Genomic DNA, 25386 nt, shown 5'->3' on the forward strand with positions numbered 1-25386 from the left:
AGAGCTGTAGCTCAGTGGTAGAGCATCTGCTTTGCATGCAGAAGGTCTCTGGTTCAATCCCCAACACCTCCAGGTAGGAGCCATGCCAGTGTCATTCTTGACTTGCAGCCACCTTCAACATGAATCAAGAAGGACCAGAGAGAGCTAAAGGACTCTGTATCTGGAGAGCGGGATTAAGAGTGCTGAAACCTCAACCTAATCCTAAAAACTGAGGCCAAATATGCCCAGAACCAACTTTTTTACTCTCGCCTTGTCGCATCTTCTGGCTGGGATCGCGTCAGTTGAACCTTTTAGTTTAGCAATGTAACACTGGTGATTTGCAAAGTTTGCAGAGTCTGTTGGGCCTGTTAATATTAGACAGCCGCTTTAATTTTTTTTTCAAAGCCTGCTGAAAACATTTTAGTTTAGGCAGGCCTACCCAGGCATGTGATTTTATTACACATATTAAAGGTAAAGGGACCCCTGACCATTAGGTCCACTCGTGGCCGACTCTGGGGTTGTGACACTCATCATTGGCCGAGGGAGCCGGCGTACAGCTTCCGGGTCATGTGGCCAGCATGACTAAGCCGCTTCTGGCGAACCAGAGCAGCGCACGGAAACACTGTTTACCTTCCCGCTGGTAAAGGTAAAGGTACCCCTGCCCGTACGGGCCATAGTGTCCGACTTTAGGGTTGCGCACTCATCTCGCTTAAGAGGCCGGGAGCCAGCGCTGTCCGGAGACACTTCCGGGTCACATGGCCAGCGTGAATAAGCTGCATCTGGCGAGCCAGCACCAGCGCCGCACACGGAAACGCTGTTTACCTTCCTACTATAAAGCGGTACCTATTTATCTACTTGCACTTAAGAGTGCTTTCGAACTGCTAGGGGGGCAGGAGCTGGTACCGAACGACGGGAGCTCACCCCACCGCGGGGATTCGAACCGCCGACCTTGCGATCAGCAAGTCCTAGGCACTGAGGTTTTACCCACAGCGCTACCCGCGTCCCCATATTACACATATTAGTCCATCTATATTTCGATCACTATATTATGCCTACTTGTTTTTAGTCTGTTGATTTATCTGTAATTTCTAAAGCGTATTTTACTTCCTTGTGGTTTGTTTGTTTTTAATTCAGTGCTATATAAATCTTGCAAAAATAAATAAATGAAACTCATGTAACAAACATGCTCAGCTCTCAAAAAGTCTACAGTAAATATTATTGACAAAACTTCAGCGATGGCTAACTCGATCTGAACAAGAGCATTCAAATTTCCAACGGAGGAGGTTGAGAGATCTCCCTTAAAACTTTCTCTCAAAGTAGATATTGCCGCTTCCCCTGGGAAAAGTCAACGCTGACTACGTCTTTTCTTTAGGGATTTTGATGGAGACAGAAGCTCCAAAGAAAAGTTGAACGAAATCGTCTCTTTGTCATCCATTTGGCTATTCCTAGACATCCCGGCTGCAGGCAAATGCACAGTTTAAAAATAAGTTTTCTATAAATAGCCGATGGAAGCAAGACATGTCTCTTCTTTCCCCCAGAACAATGGATCTGGCTACCACCTGAATGAGGCCCTCCCCTCTGCAACTTCCTGCTGTTTCCTGTTTCGTGAAGACAAGAGCTGGTCATCTTAGCTTGGCAGAATGTCCTCGGCTGGTTGTTTCTCAAGGGAGTGGTCACACAAATATAAACATCTGATGTCAAGGCAAAGCAGTTATTCCAGTAAGGAAGGGTTAAAACTGGGTGGGGTGGGGTGCGTAGATTTTTCATTTTAAGGTGGGGAAATGGCTAATGGCTTGTGCATGTGTAGTAAGAGAGCTTCACAAAATTATTTGCAGTGGGGAAGAAGTGGGGAAGAGCTCTCTCACTCTCTCTCATTGGGATCAAACGGTCTCGGTCGAGTATATCTGAAGGAGCGTCTCCACCCCCATTGTTCTACCCAGACACTGAGGTCCAGTGCCGAGGGCCTTCTGGCGGCAATAAGCCAAGTTACATGGAACCAGGCAGAGGGCCTTTTTGGTAGTGGCACCTGCCCTGTGGAACGCCCTCCCACCAGATGTCAAAGAGAAAAACAACTACCAGACTTTTAGACGACATCTGAAGGCAGCCCTATTTAGGGAAGCTTTTAATGTTTGATGCATTACTGTATTTTAATATTGTGTTGGAAGCCGCTCAGAGGCAGTAATTCTTAGAGGAAGGGCTGCAGCTCAGTGGCAGAACATCTGCTTTGAATGTGGAAGGTTTCAGGTTCAATCCCTCGTCTGAAGAGGCTCTGGAGAGCCTCTGCCAGTCCCTGTAGACCAGCGGTTCTCAACCTGTGGGTCCCCAGATGTTGTCGAACTACAACTCCCATCACCCCTAGCTAACAAGGCCAGAGCTCAGGGATGATGGGAGTTGTATTCCAACAACATTTGGGGACCCACTGAGCCAAGATGGTCTGACTCGTATAAGGCAGTTTCCTATGTGCCTATGGTCTCACAACAGCAGAGGTTGGGAATCAGGATGCCGAACTACGACGGCTGTTGGCCTGATCCAGCTGGACGCGGGTGCGTAAAGAGAGAAAGGGAGGCAAACCTCTATTTTATCCCGATGTCTTAGGAACCTTGCCCCCATTTGCGATTTCCAAACAGCTTGAATTTAAAGTATCTTGCAAGTCCCACAACTGGCATATTGTTTGCACCCATCTGTGTATTCTTTGCACCCACAACCAATCTGGATATACAATGGGGGCTGCGAGCTCAATATGAGGAGCATCCTTTGTTTGCCCAGGAATGACATATCAGCCTGGGGATTGAACTGCCCTAAGAGGTTATGACCTATGCATGACTTAGCAAAGAAGTAGCTCTAAATCATACTCAACCCTTCTCTCTCTTTCTTTTTTTTGGTATTTGCTCAGGGGACTAGATAAAAGCCTCATTGTCCACAAAGCTAGAGCCAGGAGGCCCAGGGCCTTCGTGGCACAGAGCAAAATTCATTCCTCCGCTAACTAATCTGCACATCCTACGTGGCACGGGGCAAAGTCTCCTCTGGCAAAAGCTGCACCCAGCACCGCATTCTGACTCCCACCCGTCACTCAGAAGCAGTTTGGCAAAAAGAAACCCAAGCCAACAATTGCTCAGGCCTTGAACGGACAGTGCTTGCACTGAATTAGAGCCCTGAGAGATGCGGGATGGAGGAACCATAGCTCAGGCCTCATTTCCACTAGAGCAGTATTAAAGGTAAAGGGACCCCTGACCGTTAGGTCCAGTTGCGGACGACTCTGGGGTTGCGGCCCTCATCTCACTTTACTGGCCGAGGGAGCCGGTGTACAGCTTCCGGGTCATGTGGCCAGCATGACTAAACTGCTTCTGGAGAACCAGAGCAGCGTACGGAAATGCCCTCTACCTTCCCACCAGAGTGGTACCTATTTATCTACTTGAACTTTGACGTGCTTTTGAACTGCTAGGTTGGCAGGAGCTGGGACCGAGCAACGGGAGCTCACCCTGTTGCGGGGATTCGAACTGCCGACCTTCTGATTGGCAAGTCCTGTGGTTTAACCCACAGTGCCACCCGTGTCCCTAGAGCAGTATTACATCACAGTTGAAACAGTCACAGCTTCCCCCGAAGAATCATGGGGACTGCAGTTGGTTAAGAGCACTGACAGTTGTAAGGAGACCCTTCCCTTCCCCTTGATTCACAGAGCAGTCTAATGGTCAATCTCTCTTCACAGGGAACTCTGCAAATTGTAGCTCCGTGAAGGGGATAGGAGACTCTTAGCAGCTCTTGACATCCGTAACAAACTATACTCCCCAGGATGCTTTGGGGGAAGCCATGGCTGTGACAGTGGTATGGTAGTACAGATGGGGCCTGAGTTGCAGAGCAAATGGTTTATATGCAAACCTTCCACATCCTGTGTCCCCTCCACTTAAAAGGATTCAGGTGACAGGAGAGAGACGTCTGCCAGAGGTCTTAAAAGAGAGCCGCTGCTAATCAGGAAAGACCATACTGGGCTACAGATTGAGGGTGGGGCATCTGGGTTCAGCCTAAGGGCCAGGTGGGAGCCTGCCAGGGGTCAGCGGGGTCAGAGGCAAAAGTGAATGCAAATCTTACCTTTGCACAGAAGGCAGAGGGCCTTCTCGGTAGTGACGCCCGCCCTGTGGAACACCCTGTCATCAGATGTCAAAAAAATAAACAACTATTTGACTTTTAGGAAAGTTTTTAATGTTGGATTTTTATCGTGTTTTTATTATTCTGTTGGGAGACGCCCAGAGTGGCTGGGGAAACCCAGCCAGATGGGTGGGGTATAATTAATTAATCAATTAATTAATTAATTAATAATAGGCTCCTTTCTACACACACACACAGCCTCTGTTCTCCATCCTGACAAACAAAAGGCATTATCAGAGTTCAAGGACATATTCCAGCCAGGCAAAAACATGCAAGGAGGGTGCGAAGCAGGGCCAGTAGGTGGTGTGGTCTGGGAAGACTCTCAAGGAACAAACAGAGAGGGACACATTTGACCCCGGGTCTGATTGAGGTTCCCCGTCCCTGGGCTAGGGACAGCAATTCATAGGACGATTAAGGAGTTATCAGTTTCAACAAGCTTTGTCTGATTCTTGACAGGCTTCCTCCTGACCTCCAAGGCTCCTTGGAACTTTCTTTGAAAAACCTCTGTTCTCGTGGTCTAGCAAGCTGCTTCCTACAGAATCAGGCCACTGGTCCATCTCGCTCAGTGTTGCCTACACTGACAGGCAGCTGTTCTCATGGGACAGGGGTCTCTACACAGCCCTGCCTGGAGACGACAGGCATTGCACCTGGGAGCTTTCTGCATGCCAAGCCGATGTTCTGCCACCGAGCCACAGTCCTTCCCTTTAGTAGATTTAGCTATTTGGTTTAAAAATATTTGAAGTTTCAATCCTCCCCCTCCTCTTCCTCTTTGACCCCAAATTATCTAGAAAGCAGCGAAGGAGAAGCAACTGCAGTCACAGGCCCAGGTGCGTCGCTTGTGTTTCCTGCCTCCTCCACCATCTGCATCCAGCATCTCCCTCGGGGCTGTGACTCACCTAATGAAGTAGCAGCAGAAGATGAGGCTGAGCACAAAGACGAAGATCCCAGTGCCAAAAATCACCATGTAGATATTCAGCGGCAAGTCGTGGAATGTGATGGGAGGCATCGTGCACGATTTGTTGGTGTAAACCAGCCCCAAACCACAGAAGCATCCTGGAAGCCAGGAGGGTAGAAGGGAGAGAAAGAGAAGATGAGACTCAGGGGTGGAGAGAGACAGGAGAGGAAGGCAGCAGCACAGATCTCCTTAGGATCATAGAATTGTAGAGCTTGGAAGGGACCTCTAAGTTCATCTAGTCAACCCCTCAGCAAGGCAGGACTATGCAGCTAGCCCATACAGGGATCAAACCCGTGACCGAAACTAAGCCGTGGAGAATAGGGATGGGCACATCTGTCCCTTTCGGTTTCTCCAAGTTTGTCATTTCCCCCATCTTAAATTCCTTTCTCCCCATTTCCCCCAATATACAGTACACATTTTTGCATGTGGTGTGAACTAAGGCACACCTTTCTGCAAGCAATTCCCCCTAATACAATGCATTTTTTAAAAATACTATTTGCACAAATGCATATATTCTTGTGCATACTTTCCCCCCAAACATAAGCCTTTTGGTTCATGTTGGCCGGAGAACTGCATCGAAAGATGTGAAGAAGTGTGAATTTGGAAGGATCATTGCCCTTCAGTTCACATATCTGGGAAACAAAGCAAAATGCACTGAATTTCTCCCTCATCCCTCCTAGAGAATAAGGCAATGAATAGCTTCTAGTCATGATGATTATAGGTACCATCTCCAGCACATATCATGCTTAGATAAACGAAAGAAAAACCCCTCATCCAAAAGAACAAAATCCAAACACACAATCACAAAAATAGGAAGCTTTTTATGTTATCATTATGAGCCTCTTTGAGCTCAACAGTCTTGTGGAAAAGGGGAATACAAGTGTTAAATCAAAAGGTAAAGGTAAAGGGACCCCTGACCGTTAGGTCCAGTCGCGGACGACTCTGGGGTTGCGGCGCTCATCTCGCTTTATTGGCTGAGGGAGCCGGTGTACAGCTTCCGGGTCATGTGGCCAGCATGACTAAGCTGCTTCTGGCGAACCAGAGCAGCACACTTGAAAGGACAGTATACACTTGAACCTCTCCTGCAAAATACTGATACCTGGAGGCACCCCAAGCTACATCAGAGGTCCTCCTCCTGTACCCTTTGGGGGTGGCAATTGGGTATTTTCAATAGTGGTTCGGAATGCAAGGATCTTTCAATTCTGGTTCTCTGCATTTCTCATTTTTCCAGTCTTAAATTATGTTCTCCATATTTCTGCAGCAATTTGCTTTTTAAAAAAGGTCATGAATATTCACTAGTGTGTATTTCTCATAATAAACACATTTCTGTGTGAAGCTCTGTCTAATGTACACATTTCTGCAAACACTTCCCCCTAATATAATGCATTTTTGCATGCCATTTTCACTAACATATTCATTTGTGTGCACACTTTCTCCCAATATACGCATTTTTCTAAACACTTTTTGGCTGCAAAATTCGGGCAAGTGTGAATTTTGAAGGACAGCTGTGTTTCACTACACTTCGTTTAAGAAAATGCAAATTTTATTGATTCACCTTAAAGGCACAATCCCAGTCCCCCTTCCCCTACATTCACCAAATGTCCAAAAGGAGTAAAAGAGCAATGGTAGAAGCACAGCCTTAGGAATGCCCAGTATTTCACTGACCACAAAGAAATGATAAGCAGCAAAGCCAGTGCAGTATAGCATAGCATTGTGGTTAAAGTTTTGAAATAGTGCCTGGGAGGTCAGGGTTCAAATCCACACTCAGTCATGAAGATCACACGGTGACCTTGAACCAGTCAAGGTCTCTAAATCTAACCCACTTCTCAGGGCTGTTATGAAGATAAAATGGGGTACACCAAACCTTCAGCCACTTGGAGCAGTGGTGTAGCGTGGGGGGTGCAGGGGGGGCCAGCCGCACCGGGCGCAACATCTGGGGGTTAGGGTTAGGGGGTGCAAATCCATGGGTTAGGGGGCGCAAATCCACGGGTTAGGGGGTGCAAATTACTTGCCTTGCCCTGGGTGCTGACAACCTACGCTACGCCACTGACTTGGAGGGAAATAATATTGCACTTTTATTTTTATTTAAATGATGACTTCCTTGGAACAGTCATCTTTTTCCTGCCCCACAACAGGAAATGATCAAAACATGATCCCATCCACTATTTAAGGAATCAGTGCACAAAAGGAGGTTTTTGCTGACTTTATCTGAAGCACAGAACAGCTGTGGCTCGTTACAGGAAGGCCTGCTGGAAAGCCAAAATAAGAAAAGAAAAGCCTTTGGGGGTGCTGGTGCTAATAGCAATGCAGAAATGATTAACAATGCATTAAAAATGAAATAATCAGCTGAGGCAGGGGGCCAGTTCCGAGGAAGTCTCTCACCATCAGCTGTTCGCAGAGCGCTGGCCATTCAGATCCAAGCAACGATCTCCATGAGAATGGCAGTGGGGGGGGGGGAGGGTTTCAGGAAGAATTTGATACCTTAATTAGGCAAATAATAGAAGTGTGTGTACACATAGCTCTTGACCCTTGCTACACAACTCAAAAGTAGTATCTAGGTTCCAATGGAGACTAGCATTTCCTGTACTAATGGAGATAGATACACAGGGAGACCTATGGTCTCACAACAGCTGTCAGACGTGGCCCACAGCTGGTCGGGGGAAGAAAGATGAAGGCTGCAAGTCAAAATCCAGTTCCCCACTCCTGGGTTAGATGCATAAATAGTCTGACCTGATATCAGGCAATTTCCTTATGTTCTGTGAGCTCCTTACGTTCCCAAATGGCTGTGGGGACTGGAAGGGGGGAATTGAGCTTCCAAGATGAGCACTATAGGAGTGTGTTGTCCCCGACTCCAATTTCCTCTCCCCTGCAGAGATTGATTTGAGGGTGGACAGAAAGGACTCGCAAGCTGGTGTATTATCTACAGGCAGATCTCTTTCTTTCTGAGTAATTGCCTCAGAGTCTGCTGTTTGAAAGGATAAGCTTGCAGAGATCAGTGTCTCTAGAGAGATCTGCCTAGACATTGGGAAGGACGGGGGAGGAGTGGAAGGGGGAAATTAGCACTTCAATAATGAGGTACTGAAGTCCCTTTGATAAAACCAAATCAGGGACACCACCTGGGCCCAGACGCAGACTGCACCCCTTGTTTCAGGACCACAGGCTGAGAAAAACAAGATGGTTTTCCTATACACACACACCGAGGATCACTGAAGATATAAAGCCAGCCTAGGATTCCAAAAATACACGTATTCCACTGAGACAGATATTGCTGTGAATTATTCCAGCCATCACCTCCTCAGCAACTGAAGCTTCCCCAGTAGTGCCAAACCCAGAGGGGGGGGAGTCCTTATTCACACAGGGAGGAGTGGTTCAGCTCCAGACCCTGGCACACGGCACCCTTTGCAGGATACACACCCTGAATAGGCTCCTCTTCCCAAGCACCACTGTCACTGCTACCTATTTAACTTCTCTGTGTCCAATTTGCCCCACTGCATCTTTGCCTTGCTGTTGTCCCCATTGGACGATCTAGTGCTGCATTATCAATTTGAATTGGCCGGGGCTCTGGAGGGTCTCAGCTAGAAGTTGTTGCCATCACCTGCTAGCCAGGCTGGCAGGGGGGAGTGACAGGGACATGGGGCCAGAAAGCTCATTCTCTAGTGCAAAGGTAGACAATGTGGTGCCCCCTCCCAATGGTGTTGGCCTACAACTCCCATCAGCCCCAGTCGGTATGGCAGATGGTCAGGGATGATGGGAATTGTAGTCCAACAACATCTCAAGGGCACTACATCATCATCAATTTATTTATACCCCATCTTTTTCTCTAATGGGGAAGCTTACGGATAAAAGTAAGAAATTCCTAATAACATAGGGGGAAAAATAAGTAAACCTTGATAGAATGAAAACTATATAATATATAAAATCTGTTTGCTGACTCCCAAACAGATTTTATATCTGAAAGCGGAGATGAATGCTACACCCCGTAGTCGAATTCGACTAGACTTAACCGTCCAGGGGTCCTTTAACTTTTTTTGACTACCCCGTCCTAGTAGAATGCTTTTGTTGAATTAAAAACCAATAATTTGCTACATTTAAAATGCTTTAAAAGAATTAAATAAAAATAACATTTAGAGGCAAACCTCCCCAATTCACACTTTCCAAGACTTTACGTGAACCGAAACACAGCAGTTCTTCGAAATTTGCACTTTTCCAAATTTTGCAATGCGATTCTCCAACCAAGTTACAGGTACAAAAACACACATGCTGTGCTAGAGTAAAGTGTGCATAAAATGTGTATATTAACTAAAATAACAAGCCAAAGTGCATTATATTAGCAAAAAATGCTTTGTAAACATGCGTCCATTAGGAAAATTGCATACCAAAATTTGAAATACTGCTGAATTTTCAGAACATTAAAAACAAACAAACCACCAACCTACCATCTGTATGGAAATTTGGAAACTGAACTTAAGACTGGAAAAAAACAACAACCCTACCATCTGTATGGAAATTTGGAAACTGAACTTAAGACTGGAGAAAATGCAAAACTGAGATGAAATGAAATGAAATGAACATATTTGCCCATTCCTACTCTTACCTAGTGAAATTTAAAACACATGAGGGTTTCAGACTCTTGAAGAGGGTTGACATCTACAGTCTATTCCATGCCACAAGCAGGACTTTCATATCATCACACATCAACTGAAGCACCATAGTTTGCAACAGATGATGTTCACATATTCAGCTGGGAACCACCACCCATGAACTGAAGTCAAGTATCTGTATTTGCGATCCAGTCTTTAGAGTTATAATCCACTCCATCTATCCCTTTGGAAGCATGTACATAATCATATAAAGAAAGTCACTAAACTCTTGATGGCGTACGTGAGCCCACAGTGGATGTTTATAGCCAATATGGAGATACGCAATTGCCAGATGTTTCCTGTAGCTGAAAGACTGCAAAAGTCAAGCTATTGGGTAGAAACTATTGTAGTGCTAAGAGAGCGTTCAGCACGCACAAAGATTTCTGCTTGTGCAAAGAAACTTCCTCCCTCTCTCCTTTCCCAAACCCCACAAATCTGTTCTAAGGGTTCCCCGAACCCCTAGTGGTGGAAAGGTTCTGCTGTGCAAGTAGAAATCCTTGCACAGATGGGGCAGGTTAGCTGAATACTGACTATTGATCCTGAATTGACTGAGAGGGCAGGAGCTGGTGTTTTGGGCTTTCGGTGCTGACCTTGAAAGCCCTAAATGGCCTCGGTTCAGTATATCTGAAGGAGCGTCTCCACCCCCATCGTTCTGCCCAGACACTGAGATTTAGTGCCAAGGGCCTTCTGGCAGTTCCCTCACTGTGAGAAGCCAAGTTACAGGGAACCAGGCAGAGGGCCTTCTCGGTAGTGGCACCCGCCCTGTGGAACGCCCTCCCACCAGATGTCAAAGAGAACAACAACTACCAGACTTTTAGACGTCATCTGAAGGCAGCACTGTTTAAACAGTGAAGCTTTTAATGTTTGAGGCATTACTGTATTTTATATTGTGTTGGAAGCTGCCCAGAGTGGCTGGGGAAACCCAGCCAGATGGGTGGGGTATAAATTATCATCATCATCATCACATTTCTATCCCACCTTTCCCCCGATGTGGTTTACATGGCTCTCTTCCTCCCCATTTTATCCTCATCTCACAACACCCCTGTGAGGTAGGCTAGGCTGAGAGACTGTGACAGGCCCATAGTCACCCAGTGAGTCTCATGGCTGAGTGAGATTTGAACCCTAGCCATCCAGATCCTAGGCCGGCCTGCTAACCACTACGCCAGACTGGCTCTCATTCTAACAAGCACCGTCACTCAATGAAAAAAATATACCGTATTTTTCGCACCATAGGACGCACTTTTTCCCCTCCAAAAATGAAGGGGAAATGTGTGTGCGTCCTATGGTGCGAATGCAGGCTTTCGCTGAAGCCTGGAGAGTGAGAGGGGTCGGTGCGCACCAACCCCTCATGCTCTCCAGGCTTCGCACACCTCTCCGCAAGCAGCAGGAGCCCAGCGCTGGGCTCCCGCTGCTTGCGGAGAGGTGCCTGCATGCCGAAGCCTGGGCGCGCTGAGCTCAGCGCGTCCAGGCTTCGCGGACCTCTCCGCAAGCAGCGGGAGCGTTCCCGCTGCTTGTGGAGAGGTGCCTGCATGCCGAAGCCTGGGCGCGCTGAGCTCAGCGCGTCCAGGCTTCGCGGACCTCTCCGCAAGCAGCGGGAGCGTTCCCGCTGCTTGCGGAGAGGTGCCTGCATGCCGAAGCCTGGGCGCGCTGAGCTCAGCGCGTCCAGGCTTCGCGGACCTCTCCGCAAGCAGCGGGAGCGCTCCCGCTGCTTGCGGAGAGCTGCCTGTTTGAGGGCTGGGGTCGGGGGAAGCTCTAGCTTCCCCCGCCCCAGCCCCGCACCTGGGGGGGAAATAATTTTTCCCCCTTTATTTCCCCCCCAAAAAACTGGGTGCGCCCTATGGTCCGGTGCGCCCTATGGTGCGAAAAATACGGTACTTAGAACTCGAGACATCCACACAGAAGCAACAGCAAGGACCACTTTACAAAGCTGGGGTTCTTTGCTCAATTGTTTCTCCACAGCGAACCCTTCTCTGCTAATATGGAAAAAGAGAACAGCTAGAAGCCGCCCATTTTGAGGCAACAGGAACATTCAGCAGCATTACGTAGTGCAGCGACCTAGATATTGTTTGGACATCTTTAAAGGGGGGCGGGGGAATAAATGAAAATCGGCAGGGGAAAATCAGAGACAGAAAAACTAAGTGGGCTGTTGCAGTGACATAAAGGAAGACCAACGTACCATGATTCCTGTGCGCAAGAAATCCACATGGCCAACTCCCCCAAAATTCTGAAGCTGCCTTAAGAAAAATTAAACTATTAGTCTAGCTCAATATTGTTGATTCTAAGCTAATGGGCTCTCCGTGATTTCAGACAAGGGCCTCTTCCAGCCCTGCATGGAATGGGGAGCCACTGCAGAAAAGGCCCATTGCATCTCTGGATGGAAAACATGTATATGTGTGAGGGCATGGTTTACTGACTGGCTGGACTGCTAAACAAAGCATTCCATACTGCAACATTTTGTTGCAGGTCCCTTTTGAGTTATATACTGTTATTTAAGGCACTACAGCTTTATCCTGCCTCGACAGAGATGGCTAAGCTGTGCCCCAGCTCCTCAATAGGTTGCTGGACTGCAACTCCCATCAGCCCTGCCCATTGGGCAATCCTTCCTGAGGCTGGCGGAAGTTGGAGTCCCAACAACATGGTAGTAATAATAATAATAACAATAATAAAATTTCTTATACCCTGGCCATCTGACTGGGTTGCCCCTGTCACTCCAGGCGGCTTCCAACAATACAAATAAAACAAAGCAACAAAACAAACAAACATAAACACACACACACAACACCATCAAAGATTAAAAGCTTCCTGAAACAGGACTGCCTTCAGATGTCTATGAAAATTTATATAGTTGACATCTGCCAGGAGGGTATTCTACAGGCTGGGTGTGACTCCTGAGAAGCTCCTCCACCTGGTTCCCTGTAACTTCATTTCTTGCAATGAGGGAACCGCCAGAAGGCCCTCGGAGCTGGACCTCAGTGTCTGGGCTGAGCGATGGGGGTGGAGACGCTCCTTCAGGTATACTGGGCTGAGGCTGTTTAGGGCTTTAAAGGTCAGCACTTTGAAATGTGCTCGGAAACGTACTAGGAGCCAATCTTAGGACCAGTGTTATATGGTCCTGGTGGCTGTTCCCAGCCATCAGCCTAGCTGCTGCATTCTGGATTAGTTGTAGTTTCTAAGTCACCTTCAAAGGTATCCCCACATAAGAGTGCATTGTAGCAGTCCAAGCGGGAGATAACCAGAGTTATGTACTACTCTTGCGATACAGGGTGCGGGCAGGCAGGGTCTCACCCTGAGTACCAGATGGAGCTGGTAGACAGCCATCTTGGACACAGAGTTGGGCTGCACTTCCCTGGACAGCTGTGAGTCCAAAATGTCCCCCAGGATGCATATCGGATCCTTTAGGGCAGGGGTCAGCAAACTTTTTCAGCTGTGGGCCTGTCCACCGTCCCTCAGACCATGTGGTAGGCCAGAATATATATATTTGGGGGGGGGGGGATGAACGAATTCCTATGCCCCACAAATAACCCAGAGATGCATTTTAAATAAAAGCACACATTCTGCTCATGTAAAAACACCAGGCAGGCCCCACAAATAACCCAGAGATGCATATTAAATAAAAGGAAACATTCTACTCATGTAAAAACACGCTGATTCCCAGACTGTCTGCAGGCCAGACTGAGAAGGCAATTGGGCCGCATCCGGCCCACGGGCCTTAGGTTGCCTACCCCTGCTTTAGGGGCACATTTACCCCACTCAGGACTAGAGAGCCCCACACACCTGCCCACCCCGTCTCCTAGAAACAGTACTTCTGTCTTGTCAGGATTCAGTTTCAATCCATTAACCGCCACCAACCCCTGCAGAGCTGTCATTGTTTGAAGCAGCTCCTGCAGCTCTGCCTTTAAGAGACTTTTGGTTTGCAGGACTTAGCAATCAAATCTAATTTTTTTTAACAGCATGCTAATACAAATTATCTCTGCAACCCTGTGTCTTTTCACCCAAGCCATCCCACTAACAAAAGCTTCCCCTGATTTCCCCTTACAACAGCCATTTTCAGCTCCCAGGCTCAGTTTGCTTATTTAGCAGAAAGTTATAAAGCTTTGAGGCTTAAGCAGGCAAGTGCAGACACACTCTGCTGCCGGAGGACAAGGTCAGGCCAATAGGACTCTTGCCACACAAGTGCCATCTGATTCTACAGCTCCGCTCGAGGCAAAGGCACATGGCTATATTTGCATCCTGGAGTCCTGGACCTATTCTCTGGGTGCTGGGAGTGCTTCATGAAGCTGTCAGGAATTGCAATTCATTTGCCTGCTGGAGAACTTTCAAAACGTGGAGTAAGCCAGGTGGCAGTGGATCAAAAATCTGGATGGCTGTAGTTTTATTATTATTATTATTTTTAATCATTAGTTCCTGTAGACAAAGAAAACTTGGCACTAAGCATTACTATCATACTCAGTGCTGCTCTGAAAGATTAAAAGAAGATAAAAGGTGTCTATATTGAAGCTGAACCTGTTGAAGCAAACCCATTCTAGTAACTTGTTCATAATTCTAAGAACCACCTAATTCACAAACTGCCTGTGCAGACAAGCTGAATTGTTTCCCAGTTTCTGGTGGATGCTATGCAAGGGACCTGCAACAAGATGTTGCAGCATGGTGTTGTCCTGTTCAGGGTTCCAGCTAGCTACTGCCTTTCCCTAAATACTCCATTCCACCCACCCAATTTTTCTGTCATTCTCATCCGTCCAACATGCATTTAGCATTCCGTGGCTACCAAGTAGGTTGTTTTAGAGAGGGGGTCCCAAGCGTTGTTTATAGGGTTCCCCAGAAGTCTGCTGCTATCTCCCTCTTGTGCATGACTGGTGCCACTTCAGCTACAAAAGTATTGCCACTTGGTGCAGGAGTTGGATCCTTAAGAGCCTGAAATGCATCAAGCTTTCTTGACGTAGCTCCTGTGCTCATGAAAGACTTGTCAGAGCTCATCTCCTGCTCCCTTTTCTCCTGCCTTCACGGAGCCCAGAAAGCCTCAGGGGCTCGGTTGCTTCAGGTCCCTAGCAGAACATTGGTTCCTTACCTTTCTCGCCCTGATCTGGCCACAGCGATCCATGCGACAGTCACCTCCAGGCTTGATTATTGTAACTCACTCTATGCGGGGCTGCCCTTGACCCAGAAACTCCAGCGGGTGCAGAATGCCGCGGTGAGGCTCCTTACAGGGTCCTTGCTGCGGGATCACATTCATCCAGTGCTTTACCAACTGCACTGGCTCCCGGTGGAGTATAGGGTCAGGTTTAAGGTGCTGGTTTTGACCTTTAAAGCCCTATGCGGCCTAGGACCCACGTACTTATGGGACCACCTCTCCAGGTATGCCCCGCGGAGGACCTTAAGGCACACAAATGACAACATTTTGGAGGTCCCAGGTCACAAGGTGGTTAGATTGGTCTCAACTTGGGGGCAGGGCCTTTTCAGTGCTGGCCACGACTTGGTGGAACGCTCTGTCACAAGAGACTATGGCCCTGTGGGACTTGAAATCTTTCCGTAGGGCCTGCAAGACAGAGCTGTTCCGCCTGACCTTTGGTTTGGACTCAGTCTGACCCTTATGTTTCCCTCCCTTATGGTTTTGATGAGGCTACATTTTAAATAGCATTTTAACCTGTATTTTAAATTGCCCCCCCATTATGTTTTTACTGTAATTTTACTGTTGTTAGCCACCCTGAGCCCAGCTCTGGCCAGGGAGGGCGGGGTATAAATAAAATTTATTATTATTTATTATTATAATTATTACATGACGTGGGGAAGCTTTACGGCTCCACGGGCCTGATCCTTATCAGGCCCCACCCCTGCAGGACAACTTTGACAAGTGGGCAGGGCAACACACCTGCCAGCCACAGGAGAGGGAACCCTGGCAAAACCCTGGAGGTCAGGTGCTTGGGAATCTCTTTCGCCCAAATAGGGCAAGACTGACTTCCCAACGCATCGAGTAATGTGCAAGGGGGTTGATCCTGCTTTGTGCAGGGATCAGCTGCATGCACAGCTGAATAGGGCAGGATTGCATGCCCCCACCCCCGCAATCAGCTGATGGGCAAGCGGTCGAGTCAAGCTTTCTGCAGGATCCGCCAGCCTGTTCCATCCCATCAGCTGCCCACCTGGGTGATGTCACCTGATTGACAGGTGGGCGTGATTTCAGGTGAGCGGCTTCAAATTTCAGGTGAGCGCCCTGATCCCAGCTTCGGCTGGGGAGGGCGGGATATAAATAACATTTATTATTATTATTATTATTATTATTATTATTATTATTATTATTAAATTGGAACCCCTGGCAGGAACCCAAGATTGGCCCATGGGCTAGATGTTCCCTAACTTTGCTTTTTTTAGGGGTGAAACCACTCCCAGCAGAAAAATAATGCCATTTGTTTCAATTTAGTGCTGGGAAGAAGGTGCTCTGTGCATCAGATAGGGGCGGGGGGGGGGGACGACAGACTGCTGTAATACTACTACTACTACTACTACTACTAATAATAATAATAATAATATTATATTGTTTATACCCTGCTAATCTGGCTGGGCTTCCCCAGCCACTCTGGGCAGCTTCCAACAAAATATTAAAATACCGTAATACATCAAACATTAAAAGCTTCCCTAAACAGGGCTGCCTTCAGATGTCTTCTAAAAGTCTGGTAGTTGTTGTTCTCTTTGACATATGGTAGAAGGGTGTTCCACAGGGCAGGTGCCACTACCAAGAAGGCCCTCTGCCTGGTTCCCTGCAACCTCAATTCTCGCAGTGAGGGAACCACCAGAAGGCTCTCGGAGCTGGACCTCAGTGTCCGGGCAGAACAATGGAGGTGGAGACACTCCTTCAGATATACTGGACCGAGGCCGCTTAGGGCTTTAAAGGTCAGCACCAACACTTTGAATTGTGCTCGGAAATGTACCAGGAGCCAATGTAGGTCTTTCAAGACCAGTGTTATGTGGTCTTGGCGGCCGCTCCCAGTCACCGCATTCTGGATTAGTTGTAGTCACCTTCAAAGGGGTCACCCACAATCCAACCTACTTTCAGTATAAACAAAATCAGAGGTGCAATCTACATTGACTGGCAGTGGCTCCCTAGAGTTTCAGACAGGAGATGTTCCCAGCTCTCAAATCAGGGGCACAGTGGGTCAGTGGGTCTGGCTGCTCACCAGAAGGTTGGTGGGTCAATCCTACTCAGGGCAGGATTCCTGCATTATGGAGGGTTGGACTAGATTACTCATGGGGTCCCTTCCAATTCCACAATCCTACGATTCTATGATTCTTCAACAAGGCTGGCTTACCACATTTTGAAGTGAAGGAAATAAACATTACCATCAAAAAAGCCCCAATCTCCCAAATATGGCCATTTACTCCAGAGTCTACGATTAACAGCAGGTGCATGAAGAAGAGGGAGAGGATCTGCTTTGTGAGAAACTCTGATGGAGTCCACGAGCTATTTGCAGCATTCTCCCTCTTCCCGTAGGTCACCTGCTTCACGGAAGCGAACGGTTCACCTGGAGAGTCAGCTCACTGATGCAGCTAGAGAGGCTAAACCCCACACAACACAGAAAGCGAGAAACTGGAACGAAACTAGGGGTTTATGTAAAGGCCTTTGTGTGGGGGTGAGCAGCAGCTGCAACTGGGTTTCCTGACAGGGAGAAGATGGTGCCTGTTCTCTACAGACAAAGTGACAAATGAGGTTCGATCCCTGGCATCTCCAGGTAGAGCTGGGAGAAAATCCTGTTTGAAACCCTAAAAAGCTGCTGTCAGTCTGTGTAGACAATACCGAGGTAGATGGATCAATCGTGTGACTCAGTATAAGGCAGCCTCCTATGTTCCTACTCTGACTGGCAGCAGCTCTCTGGGGTTTCAGGCAGAGACTTTCCACATTAATTGATGGGTTGCTTTCCCCATCCCCCAAAATGGAGGTGCTGAGGATCAAACCTGGATGCAAAGCACCTGCCCTACGAATGAGCTATCCCTTCCCCTGCAGTTCCTAGTTCATGATTTAATCTTGAGAGAGACAGTGTGGTATAATGGTTAGAGTACTGGACTAGGAGCTGGAAGACCAGGGTTCAAATTCCCGCTCAGCCATAAAGCACACTGGGTGACTTTGGGCCAGTTACCATCTCTCAGCCTAACCTACCTCACAGGGCTGTTGTGAGGATTTAAAAAAATGGTGAGGAGAACCATGTACTTGAGCTCCTTGAAGGAAAAGGTGAGATATAAATGTAATGAATGAAATGAATAGATTTTTTTCACCCTATAAGATGCACCAGTCCACAAGACGCACCTAGTTTTTGGAGGAAGAAAACAAGAAAAAAAAACATTCTGAATCTCAGAAGCCAGAACAGCAAGAGGGATCGCTATGCAGTGAAAGCAGCAATCCCTCTTGCTGTTCTGGCTTCCGGGATAGCTGTGCAGCCTGCATTCGCACCATAACACACACACACACATTTCCCCTTACTTTTTAGGAGGGAAAAAGTGAGAGCAAAAAGAGCAAAAAATACGGTAAATAATCTGGAGTTGCAGATTGCAGCCTGAATAAATCACTGGGAATTTTAAATGTCTGCATCCTGAGGCTAAAATGCTCTGCCAAACTTGCTTGGGGTTAAGCCCCATGGACTTACTTAAGAGTAGATGCGGGCACAGGAATTTGGTGTAAATTAAGCTTTGGGTGGCCCCAACCCATGCACCTTTGCCACTGTCAAAGCTCAGCACTGAATCCAACCCAAGATTTTGTTCGTCTTTGAAAAAATTGTGGCTGAGAAAAGCTTGCATGCAAAGGAACACAAAAGCAACAGCAGGAAGAGAGAGGAGGACTCTTTAGCTGTGTAGATTGCATCTGTTTAGAGAGGGGGCTGAACCTGCCTGGGGGCCAGAGGCGAAAGTGAATGGAGCAACTGATGAAAAAGGTACCTTTGTACAGGCAGACACCTCTCGCTATGCTCCAGCCAGACAAGGAAAAAGCGTCATCTGAGTTCAAAGGCACATTCCAGCCAGGCAAAAACACTCAAGGAAAGCATGAAGCAGGGCTGGGGGAGGGGGCTATGGCTGGCAGAGGTTGTGTAGCCCAGGGAGAATCCCAAGGGCCAGACAGAGGGCCACATTTGGTTCCCAGGCCTAGACTTCCCTCCCATTGCCTTAGACAACTGGCCTCTGGCCCTCCAGATGTTTCTGGACTGCAGCTTCCATCATGTCTGGCAATTAGCCATGCTGATGGGTCCAGCAACATCTGGAGGGTCACCAGTTCTCCACCCCTGGCTTAGAGGATGGTCCCAGAACCATCTTAATAGGAACACTGAAAGTTTATCAGCATCACCTCTGCACTCCAGGTGTTGTGGACTACAATCCCTAACAGCTCCAGCCAACTTGGCCAATGCTCATGGGTGATGGGAGCTGTGGCCCAAAAACATCTGGAAGGCACTGGACTGGGGAAGGCACTGATATCCTCTGACAGGCTGCAGACGTCCAGGGTCTCAGGCACTTCCACCACTTCCTACATACCCGTTCTGAAATGGAGAGGCGTGGGAGAAAACCTGGGGCCTTTTGCGTTCAAGACACATGATTTACAGCTAGGCTGAGTACATCCCTTAAAAGTCCATTTGCTCCCTAGAGTTTAGGGTTTATAGACTAGAATTCTTAATTATTAATAGCACATGCTTATAAGATGCACTGCCCCGTTCCCAAGAACCAAATGAGAAGTGACGTGGGTGATCCTTAATAAAATCTGCTTTTTAAAACAAAACTAAAACAACTTTAAAGTGGCCAGGGGAAGCTTTGATTTGGTTCAGACCAAATCACTACAGGGGGAGGGAATGATGATTATACTCCAACCACTGCCCAAACTGTTGTTTTTCTTTTTGTTTTGGTGACACTGTTTTAAAACTGCTTTAAACAGTATTTTAAATTTATGTAACTCACCCTGAGACCTTAGATCAGGGGTCTGCAACCTTTAAGACAAAAAGAGCCACTTGGACCAGTTTCCGAAGAAAAAAAACACTGGGAGCTGCAAAACTCGTCATTATAAAAATAATTTTTTTGTCACTTTTTAAATTATTTCTTTGTTTGACCCCTCAGAATTACTCCTCCTCATAGAAATAAACGTTAAATTAACAAGTTACCTTTTTTTGTGTGTGTTCTTCACTCCCCTTTCAATGCAGTGACCAGCGTACATGCCCCTTACAATGTAGCGGGCGGGCGGGCGGGCGGGCGGGAAGGTGACGTTGGGATGGTGCGTGACTAACACACGCACTGCCCCCATACGACTGTCACAGCCAGTACAGCGCCCGCCACAGTGGGGAGTGTCAGGGCGCACAATGCGCCTCCTCCCCTCGCTAGTATCCGCCCCGGAGCCGCGGCAAAGGTGTAAAAGAGCCACATGCGGCTCCGGAGCCGCAGGTAGCCAACCCTTGCCTTAGAGTAAGGGACGTGTGACAAATTAAAATAACAGCAACAAAATCTGGAGGAACACAGGTTCCTCAATCACTGCTTTAAACTTTCATCACTGTGCGATTTTCTTAACTCGGACAGTTCCTCCAAAGATGCTGTTTGTTTTGCTTGAAGAAAGCAAAATATACACACAGAGGTGCTCCAGATAACTGCAGGCACAGCTGACCTAATAACACTTTCAGTGGATGTGTGTGTGATTTAGATCAGGGAAATGGCTGGGGTGGGGGAATAGGGTTAAACACCAGTGTTGTCACAGCTCTGCTCAAGTAGCGTTGAGCGAGTAGTTAGGCTATGTGGTGTAGTGGTCAGAGCGCTGTTCTAAGGCTGGGTTCAAATCCCCACGCAGGCATGAAACTCACTGGTCTGACGTCAGGCTAGTCACATTCTCTCAGGTTTACCTACCTCACAAGGCTGATGTGAAGCTAAAATGAGGAGGAATTATGCTTGATACCCCTGAGGTGCTTGGGAGAATAAGAAGATTTGAGCATGGGTCCGCTACACCATACTTATGGGTCCAACAATCAGCAGGTGAGGCCTTGTTGTTGGTACCAGCACCAGGGACTACCCGGTTGACAGGTTCTTTGGGGGAAGCCATGACCTGTGGCATGACAGTATTTTAAATGTTTGGATGTGAGCTCAGCCTCTGCCCCCCCCCTCTCCATCTGCAATATGGGGAATCAGAATGCTAACTCCAGGATCTTCTGCTCTGTTCCACACAAAGTAGGAATTGGGCCTTTTGTGTGGTGGTCCCTATCCTTTGGAATTCCATCCCCTTGAATATTAGGCAGGCACCCTCTCTCTTGTCTGGCTGGCCCCCACTGGAGACCTTCCTCTTCCAACAAGCCTTTTGAATGGAAATCTTTTCCAGTTTGCACCTGGAATTGTTTTTAAGATGCTTTTTCACTTCTTGTATGCTGCCCTGGACTTCTTTGGGAGCCAGGGTGGGATATAAATTGAATAGATAAACAAACAAACAAACAAATTCAAGGGCAGATTCCAGCCAAGCAAAAATACTTAAGCGGGGTGCAAAGAAGGGGGAGGGCATGGCCTGGCAAGAGTCCCGAGGGTCACAAAAAGATGTTTTGGGGCAGTGGGGGGCTGCATCCGTTCCCTGGGCCTGAGGTTGTTCTACCCCGTCTTAAAAGTTTGCTATGAGGGTTACAACTAGCTGATGCTTTCAAAAAGCTTTGAGCAATTGAGAAGCATATGCAAAGATTAAATGTTATTAAAGTACATTCATGGTTAACATTGGACAAGAATTATGATTGCGACACAGCCCACAGGCAGCTGTGATGCAGTTTGGCCTTCTCGAAACCAAAAGTAACTGACCATGGTTTACTTAGCCACGAGCACCTCCAGTCTCCTAGGGAGAGGTTTAAAATTGAAGGGACCAACCCCCTGTAATGCCCAACCTGGGGCTCAAACCTGTGACCAAGAAATTAAGAGTCTCATGCGCTACTGACTGAGCTGTCCACAGGGCTTAAGACAGCTTCCTATTTATTTATTTCCTTACTTCATTTACATACCACCATTTCCTCCAAGCTCAAGGTGGCATATACAGAGCTCCCCCCCATCTTATCCTCACAGCAAACCTGTGAAGTAGGTCAGGCTGATTTGAACCTTGACCTTCCAGTGCTCTAACCACTACACCACACTACTGTAGCTCCCATGTTCCTGTTCTGTATTTAGCAGTACAGTCGTTACAGATGGTCCTGAGTGTGGGGACTCGGTCTGCCTTTCAGTTTACAGATCTGCTTCAATTACAGGTTTTTTTAAAAAAAAAATGGTGGGAAAAGCAGCAGCAAAGTGAGACATAAGAGGTTAATTGAGCCTCTGACTTTGATGCCTGAGTGTCTGTGTGTACTCAAAATAAACCAGCCAGCTCTCTCCTCCTCCTCCTCCTCTTCCCCTTCCCTTCCATTGTCTTTGAAGCACATGGCCTAGAGGCTGGATGCTAGTTAAATTTCATGGAACTATAAAGGGAGATTGGGGGGGGGGGGGAGGAAGGCAGAAGTCAGAGAACAAAAGCTACTTGAAATAATTAATCCAGGCTCATCCCAAGCAGGGCTCTGCTCCTTTTAATTAACCATTAGCCCTGCTACAAAAGCAGTCACCATCTGCTAGGCCTTCTGAATGAAGCGCTCCCCACCCCCCAAAAAACTAAAACACTGTAATGAGGTTTTAAGGCACTGTGCATATAGTGTCCCCTCTGCAGCTGGGGCAATTTCATGGCAATCTCTGCCCTCTCCATAAGGCATGTGTGTGGAGGGGAGCGGGGCTAAGAAAAGTCTGGGAGCAAATGCACTGTTTATTTTGGGAACCCGTTTTAGCAGAAGGAAAACAATGCCAGCCCGTCCTTCTTAGGGCAGACACTTTGGTAGCTTAAACAGATGCCTGTTTGAGAGGGGGATAACTTAGCAACTGTTTAGCAGTAGGTACACTTGGCATTCTTGGAATATGGCTGCTTTTAATTATGCCCTTGACTCAGTGCTTTAGTGTTTCAATTGTCATCCTCATATTGTGGTTTTGCTTTAGATTATCTTTTTAAAATGGTGTAAGCTGCTTTGGGGACGGATATTTGCAGGAAAACAACACAACAACCAATAGCCAAGAGGAATGCAAGGGGTTGGACTAGATGGTCCTTGGGTCCCTTCCGACTCTACAATTCGATGATTCTATTAACTGGAAAAAAAATAAATGGTTTGTGTCTGTGTGGGGCAGGAATTAGAGCCTTAGGCTCCGATTCTACACATTTTCAATGGGGCTCACTCCTGAGGAAGCACACATAGGATTGTGTATGTCAAAGCAATGCATAGAATGGAATTTGAAAGTAAATTACAGGCGGCCCTGTTGTCCCATTAGGGGGGGGGGGGAAATACCCAAAAGTTAACAGCAGAGGAACCTCTCTATGAAGACCAACTGTCACAAAGGAGTTAAGCAAGGACCCAACCATATTGGCAGCTCTTCTGAACTGAGCACATACCATAGATTAAAAGCGCAACCCTCTGCACACAAAGAATCATGGGAACTGTAGTTTACCCTTCACAGAGCTCTTACCCCGCTATAGTTCCCAGCATTCTCGTGTGGATTTTTTTTATTTTTATTTTTAATGTATGGTGGAAAAAGGGACGGCTTTCTGAGAGGGGCTGGACCTGACTCGGTGCCCTTAAGACGCTGTTTCCAAAGTAACAACAAAGAAGGGAGCCTTACCTCGGAGCGAAAGAATGCCCTCAATTTCTCCTCCCTCCCCTGCGAACCATCCCGGCAGGTTCCTTTGGGTCTCTTTAAAACAATCTGGGGAGTTTTTGTTTACAGAGACAGATTTGTTTTAAAAAAGATAAAATAAACAGGATCTGTATCTCCACCCGAGGACCGGACAATGAACTTGGCCGCCCGCAATGCCTGTGATTTGTTCGTATTAAAGGAGCGGGGAGGTGAGGGGTTGATTTTGGGCCAGCCCGTTTCTCCTCCATCATCATCATCATCATCATCATCACCACCACCCTGGGCCGGACAAGCTTACCGTTACACCACTGGAACGGGTGCATCAGAGTCCCCAGCTCAGCTGCTTGCAAAAGACACCCGAGGTGCAGAGGGAAAATAAATACATAAATAAATAGATAAAACAAAGCCGCTACCCCCCCCAAAAAGAGAAGCGCCCTCTCTCCGCCCCCAATGCTCAGTTCGGTTGGGGCTCAACAGTTCAAGGAGGCAGTCTTCTCTTCCTGGATCAGCAGCATCAGTTGCAAGCCAAGGGCAGGGGAGGGGGGGAAAAAACCTGCACAAAGGGGCCAAGGGAGGCTGATTCCGACGAGCAGCGCGCACGCGACGGCCGGCCCCTCCACGAAGCTCGTCAGCAGCGCTTTCCCGGGGAAAAGATTGTCTCTCGCGGATGCGTTCTACAAGGTTTGGGGACCTGACCCCCGGGCACGGAGACACCGCCCCCCGAAACCCCGCCCCCTTCCAAGAAGCAGCCAATCGCCGGCGCCAGCGAGCGGGGCTTATTAGCATGCTTTCTTTTGATGTGACCCGGGAGATGCGCCGGATGGGCTGCCTTTGGAACGCGCTTGCAGCCTATGGCGCTGCGGGCTTCGAGAGAGACACAGATCGCTCCACTTATTCCGCTATAGGATTTAAATGGGACGGGATGGGCAGCAGTGGAGTTGTGGCTCTCTAGATGTTGCTAGACTACAACTCCCATCATCCCTGAGCCCTAGCCATGCTAACTTTGTCTGATGGGAGGTGGGAGGGAGGGAGTTCATTTGGAGGGTCACAAGCTCCTGACTGCTGCTTTATGGGGTGGGTGGTGTTTAGTTTTGGGTAGTTTTGTTCTGAAACAAAACTGCAGGGTGCAGCAGGGCGGTTGGTGGTCAATTTTTCGCCTCCACCTGAAGTGACTTTAAGCAACCCATTACAATCTATTGCAGCCTAACAGAATGGCCCCTCTGGAATTGGTCGCACATGCATGTACACATAAATTTCTAAATCTGTCTGTGCTTGGCTACCCAGAGCTTAAATACATGACATTTCACAGACCCTTTCAAACTCATGCATTTGGAGAATATCCTTAACCTGGCGCGCACACACACACACACACACTGAGGAAGAGAAGAAGAGTTTGGATTTGATATCCCACTTTATCACTACCCTAAGGAGTCTCAAAGTGGCTATCATTCTCCTTTCCCTTCCTCCCCCACAGCAAACACTCTGTAAGGTGAGTGAGGCTGAGAGACTTCAGAGAAGCGTGACTAGCCCAAGGTCACCCAGCAGCTGCATGTGGAGGAGCGGAGACGCGAACCCGGTTCCCCAGATTACAAGACTACCGCTCTTAACCACTACACCACACTGGCTCTCACTCAGAGAGAGAAATACAGGACAAAAGTGCATCGATACAGGACATAGCATTTTACACCGAAATACAGCACAATCCTTTATTATACAGGATACGTAGATGATGCTCAGTGCTCAGATTTCAGCGGGCTGAGCCACAGCTTTTAGAAGACTAGCCATCCCACCAGCTGTAAGCCTGAGTGAGGATTTGAACTCAGATCTCTCCAGGACTAATCTGGCACCCTAGCACATTACCCTATATGGCTTTCATGGCTTTCATTGGCTAGCTGGGTAACTTTTCACTCAACAGGTGAAGCACAGTGCAAATAGTTTAGATGTCCTGAAGGAGTACAGATTTACAACGGTTGGACCTTAATGTCATGAAGTGAT

The 25386-nt window shown here is 47.7% G+C and overlaps 1 protein-coding gene across 2 annotated transcripts in view; it reads right to left on the bottom strand.

Annotated features, from left to right (window-relative positions):
* The window catches only part of RNF122 (ring finger protein 122), a 35210-nt gene extending 11133 nt beyond the window's left edge, over positions 1-24077 (bottom strand). The window contains exons 1-2 of one of the 2 annotated variants that reach the window (XM_081891230.1): positions 23690-24077; positions 5019-5175 (exon numbers count right to left, since the gene is read on the bottom strand). In XM_081891230.1, coding sequence (XP_081747356.1) covers positions 5019-5175; positions 23690-23714 — 182 coding nt within the window. In that variant the 5' untranslated portion in view covers positions 23715-24077. The remainder of the gene's footprint in view (positions 1-5018; positions 5176-23689) is intronic. The other variant, XM_081891229.1, reaches the window with a different exon arrangement.
* Between the last annotated feature and the right edge of the window lie 1309 nt (positions 24078-25386).

The sequence above is a fragment of the Podarcis melisellensis genome (assembly GCF_964234715.1).
Source record: "Podarcis melisellensis genome assembly, chromosome: 15".
NCBI classification, from domain to species: domain Eukaryota; kingdom Metazoa; phylum Chordata; class Lepidosauria; order Squamata; family Lacertidae; genus Podarcis; species Podarcis melisellensis.